We start from the raw sequence: 4,828 nt of genomic DNA, 5'->3' as shown, positions 1-4,828 counted from the left end.
CTCCTCCCCTCCCTCCCACCCCAGCCGTGGGGCGAGGCCGCCCCTCCGCCCTCACCCCCTGCTCATCTTCTCTCCGATTTCTCCTGAGCCCCCCTCCACCTGAAGACCTGACCTGGTTCCTGCCAGTGCCCTCAGGGCTCGGGGACCTAGGCCCAGTCACCCCCACTTCCTTCCTTCCAGGACGCTGTCATCAGAGGTGCCATGACCCAGCGGCACCTGGTGCCCACAGGTCTTGTCAGCCAACCCCACAGGCATGCCGGCAGCCGGCCTACCACGACCACCAGGGGGGGCGCGGTGGCTGTCGCCGGGGTCCCCAGCCCCCCACCCAGCAGCAGCAGCAGCAGAGGCGGCAGCCCCAGCCCCCACCTCCCCAGCCCCTGCAGCAGCGTCTCTGCTCTGTTCACGGGGTCCAGAAGGGGCCACCTGCAACCACCACTGCCCCCGCGCAGCCGGCCACCGCCCCCCAGCCGCCCCCCAACTCACTCACCGCGACCAGCACCCTGGCCACCGGCGGCCCAGCCCTGCCCTACGCAGCCGGCACCCTCCTGGAGCCCAGCAGGCCCACGGACGCCCGGCCCCTGCCCGCCCCCGCAGCCTGCGGCTGCTTCACCTCCTACAGCTCCGGTGCTCACCCAGCCTCCCCTTCCCAGGCTCTGTCCCTGCCACCTTGCTTCCCGCCTGGGCCTGGGGCCTGCCCTCCTCACCCCTCCGTCTAGGCTCTGTCTGGAGGGCACTCGTCCCCGACCCTGGGCCTCGGGGCAGCCACCACTTCTTCACTTGTCAGCAGCCGAGGGTCCCGGGCCAGGCCAGGGCCCTGGCCCCAGCTCTCTCCCTCTGCTGACACTCCTGCTCTGCTTCCTCTCCCCCAGCCCTCCTGACCTGGGGCAGTGGGTGATGAGCCCCAGATTGCTGGCCAGCTCTGGGGTGGAGGAGATGGGTCAAGTGTGCAGCTACAGCCAGAGGTGTGGAGCGGCCTGGGAGATTTAGAGAGCAATGCAACCATGGGAGGGGACTGGCCCTCTGTCGGTGTCGTGATTGACATTGACAAGTGACACCCAGCCACTCACTCATTCACTTACTCATTCTATGACTAGGCATGGACACCTACAGGAGCGCCAGGCTCTGTTCTGGGAGTGCCCCAGGGAGCAGGGTGGGCAGATTGCTGCCCTCATGGAGCTCACATTCTGTAGGCAGTTGGGGGAGGTGGGTTTACAGGAAACAATAGGAAAGTTCAAAACAGCGTCACCAGGTGATAACCATGCTGGGGGAAGGATAAAGCAGGGAGAGGAGATGGGGTCTACAAATTAAGCAGAGTCATCAGGCAAGACCCCATTAAGTCGACCTTTGAGCAACATGGGGCCGTTCTCTTGAGTCAATGGCAAATGCACTGACTCTGAGGTGGCCAGTTCAAGGGGCAACAAGGAGGTGCATGTGGCTGGGTCGGGGGAGGTGAGGAGGAAGGCCAGATAGGTCCAAGAGGGCCGAAGGCGGCCAGACTCTGCGGACCTCGTGGCCGCAGTGAGGGGTCGGCCTTCTCTTGAGGCAGGAGCCATGAGGGCCCAGAGCTGACTCTGGGACATGACATGAGCGTTGACTCCGGGAGTCCAGGCGAGAGGGGCTGGCGACCTGACCAGGGAGGTGGCAGCAGAGGTGGGGACTCACACTGATTTTGAGGGCTGTTTTGAAAATAGAGCACGGCTGAGCTCATCTCCAGGTCCGGCACAACCTCATCAATAGAGAAAAAATAGAGCGCAGCCTTGTGGCCATGATGCCCATTTCACACACTGGCAAGTAGAAGCTCAGTGAGGTGAGGTCAGCCAGCGACCAGACAGAGCAGGCTCAGGTCCTCCCTGGCTGCCGCCTTAGCTGACTCTGGCCCTAGTCTGCCCCCTGCCCTCCCAGCTGTGCCCCCAGGCCAAGCACTGGCCCTGGGCGAGGGATGGATAACGCAGCCCAGAGGCCTCTATGAGAGCGGGCGTGTCGTCCCCACCAAGCACCACGAGACTGGCCAGTAGCCGCCCCCCTGCAACCCAGCTGTACCCTTCTGGCGCCCCAACTCTGGGTCCAAGAACTGGCATTCAGTGGGGGCCCATAGGGGGAGAGCAGGCCTGCTCTCCTGTAGCACTGGCACATGGAGTCCCTGTGCCAGGTCTCAGACAGGACAGCTGCGCCCTGAAGGGCCACCCCAGACCACGACATTGACAGAGGGCCTGGCCTTCACCAGACCCTTTGGCGCCCTCCGACCCAGACGGGCACATCTGGTCCCAGAGGAGGGGGCTGCCTGCGGCCACAGAAACCTCTGCTGGGGGCTTTGGCCTGAGTCGCAGCTGGGAGATGGGGAGGGATTGCCAGCGGTGCAGGGAGAGGGCGAGCACCTCGGAGGGCAGAGGGGAGCAGGGTGGTGCCTGGCCAGCCTCGCTGACTCGGGTTTCCCCTCCCCACCCCTGGCACCCCCAGACATCTTGACAGAGGATGACGTCTACTGCAGCTGCCTGGCCAAGACTCTCTGCCACGTGCCCGTCCCTGTGACCGTGGGTTTCTATGCCCCCTTTGGCTGCCGCCTGCACATGATGCTGGACAAGATCACAGGTGAGGACTTGCGGGTATTCGGGGGAGAGGGATTAAGGGAAATGGAGCCTTGGGTCCCTGCCCTGCCCCGCCCCAGGCTTCCCCAAGACCTGCTTGCCCCTGAGGTCAGTCGACTTCAGGCCAGAGGCCCATAAGTCAGCATTAACCAGGGCCCTCCCCATGCCTTTGCCCCCCTCCCCCACCAAATCCACTGCAAGGAACCTTTCTAAAATACACATCGATGAGAGACATCCCTGGTGGTCCAGTGGTTAAGACTGCGTGCTGCCACTACAGGGGGTGCATGTTCGATCCCTGGTCAGGGAACTAAGACCTCACATGCCACGCACTGCAGTCAGAAAGTTAAGCAAATAACGACAAAAAATAAAATACACATCTAGCCCTGTCCTGCCCCTGCTCAGAAGTCTTCCCATGGCTCCCCAGCACCCTCGGGAGGAAGCCCAGGTTCCTCGCCGAGGCTGCAGGCTCTTGCCGAGTCCCTCCTGGGCTCTGTGCTCCTCAGGCCCATCTCTTTTCCTTAGCCCGGGCCCAGGGCCGGGCCCCCACAAGACCCCTGACAGCTAATGTTAACTGAAAACATGAGCAGGTTCAAACCCAGCTGCAGCTCAGCCCCCATCCCCAGTCACCGCCAGAGAAACCGGAGGTGACTCACCCCTGTGTGCCCGGCCCTGGGGAGCTAAACAAGCCCACATCATGTTGTTGTCACAGAGCAAAAAACAGGGTCCTGGGAGGAGAAAAGATCTGGCCAAAAGGCAAAAGGAAACAAAGCTTCTGCTTCACTCACACCCTCCCAGCAGGAAGGTCCTGCCCCCAACCTCTCACGATCCAGTCCTCCAGACATTCTCCCAGCACCCAAGGGACACGGGGTGGCCAAAACAACCGGGGCTCTGCCCTTCCTGGGCTCACAGACCAGTGCGAGAGGCAGACCTGCCCCCAGACAGGGAGGACCCAGCACGGGCAGGGCTGCAGTGGAGGAGCTCAGGGTCACCTGACCCAGCTTGGGTCTCAGGGAAGGCTTCCTGGAGGAGGTGACAGCTGAGCTGAGAGCTGGAGGAGGGGCAGTAAGCCAGGAAAATGGGAGCCAGGAGGTATCCTTGCGGCCCTGCATTTCCCTTCCTCAGCACCTGGCTGCCCCAACCCATCTTCTCTTCTCTGGGGGCTCTATTTCTGACCCCACCATCCCCCCTCCCCACCTCGGACCCTCCCCTGTTCAAGCCTGGCTCCAAGCCTCTCCTTCCGCCCTTGTGCACCTACCCAGTGCTTGGGGATGGCCCCGGGCTCCTTAACATCCAGGCCCCCGTGCTGATCTGAGCCGGCTCACACCGTGCCCCACCCCCTCCCGGCGCCCTCGGTCTCCGCAGCGCTGATGCAGCAAGAAGCAGCCCAGCGCGAGGCTGAGGAGCTGGAGCACGTGCAGTGGCGGCCGCGGCCCGTGCAGGGCTGGGCCTTCCCGAAGCTGCTGTGGTACCTGGTCTTCCTGCGGCCCATCATCACCGAGGTGCACCTGCGGCGCAAGAACGTCAAGTTCCTCTTCATCCGCTTCAGCGCCTGGCAGTACGCGGGCACGGACAAGCTATGGGCCGGCCTGGTGACCACGCTGTGCGAGGGCATCCGCCACCAATACGGCGCGCTGCCCTTCAGCGTGTACTCAGTGCTGGGCACGAAGGCGGCCACGACGCAGGGCTTCCGCCAGCGCGAGTGGCAGTGTCGGCACCGCGTGTGCCTGGCACTGCTGGCGCTGCTGGCCGTGCTCAGCCTGGGCGTGGGGCTGCTCTACCTGTCGGTGGGTGCCCGCTCGCTGAGCCACCGTGCCACCAACAGCAGTCTGCTCCGGGTGTTTGGCGGCGCGGCCACCACGCTGTCGGGCTCCGGGCTGCTCATGGCCGTGTACTCGGTGGGCAAGCACCTGTTTGTGAGCCAGCGCAAGAAGATCGAGCGGCTGGTGTCGCGAGAGAAGTTCGGCAGCCAGCTGGGCTTCATGTGCGAGGTGAAGAAGGAGGTGGAGCTGCTCACCGACTTCCTGTGCTTCCTGGAGATCTACCAGCGGCGCCGGCTGCGCGTCGTGCTCGAGGTCACCGGGCTGGACACGTGCTACCCGGAGCGCGTGGTGGGCGTGCTCAACGCCATCAACACGCTGCTGTCCGACAGCCACGCGCCTTTCATCTTCATCCTGGTGGTGGACCCCAGTATCCTGGCCGCGTGCCTCGAGAGCGCCGGCTCCATGAAGGGCACGGCCGACAAC

At 63.9% G+C, this 4,828-nt stretch overlaps 1 protein-coding gene across 1 annotated transcript in view; it reads left to right on the top strand.

The window, feature by feature from the left end:
* Window positions 1–4,828, top strand: part of NKPD1 (NTPase, KAP family P-loop domain containing 1) — a 7,414-nt gene that overhangs the window by 1,242 nt on the left and 1,344 nt on the right. Inside the window, exons 2-4 of the mRNA XM_010852693.1 lie at window positions 181–624; window positions 2,458–2,589; window positions 3,948–4,828. Of these exons, the coding sequence (XP_010850995.1) occupies window positions 181–624; window positions 2,458–2,589; window positions 3,948–4,828 (1,457 nt within the window). The remainder of the gene's footprint in view (window positions 1–180; window positions 625–2,457; window positions 2,590–3,947) is intronic.

The sequence above is a fragment of the Bison bison genome, unplaced genomic scaffold (genome assembly GCF_000754665.1).
Source record: "Bison bison bison isolate TAMUID 2011002044 unplaced genomic scaffold, Bison_UMD1.0 scf7180017864313, whole genome shotgun sequence".
Taxonomy (NCBI): Eukaryota; Metazoa; Chordata; class Mammalia; order Artiodactyla; family Bovidae; genus Bison; species Bison bison.
Note: the sequence above shows the minus strand (reverse complement) of the source record. Positions and strands in the feature narration are given on the sequence as shown.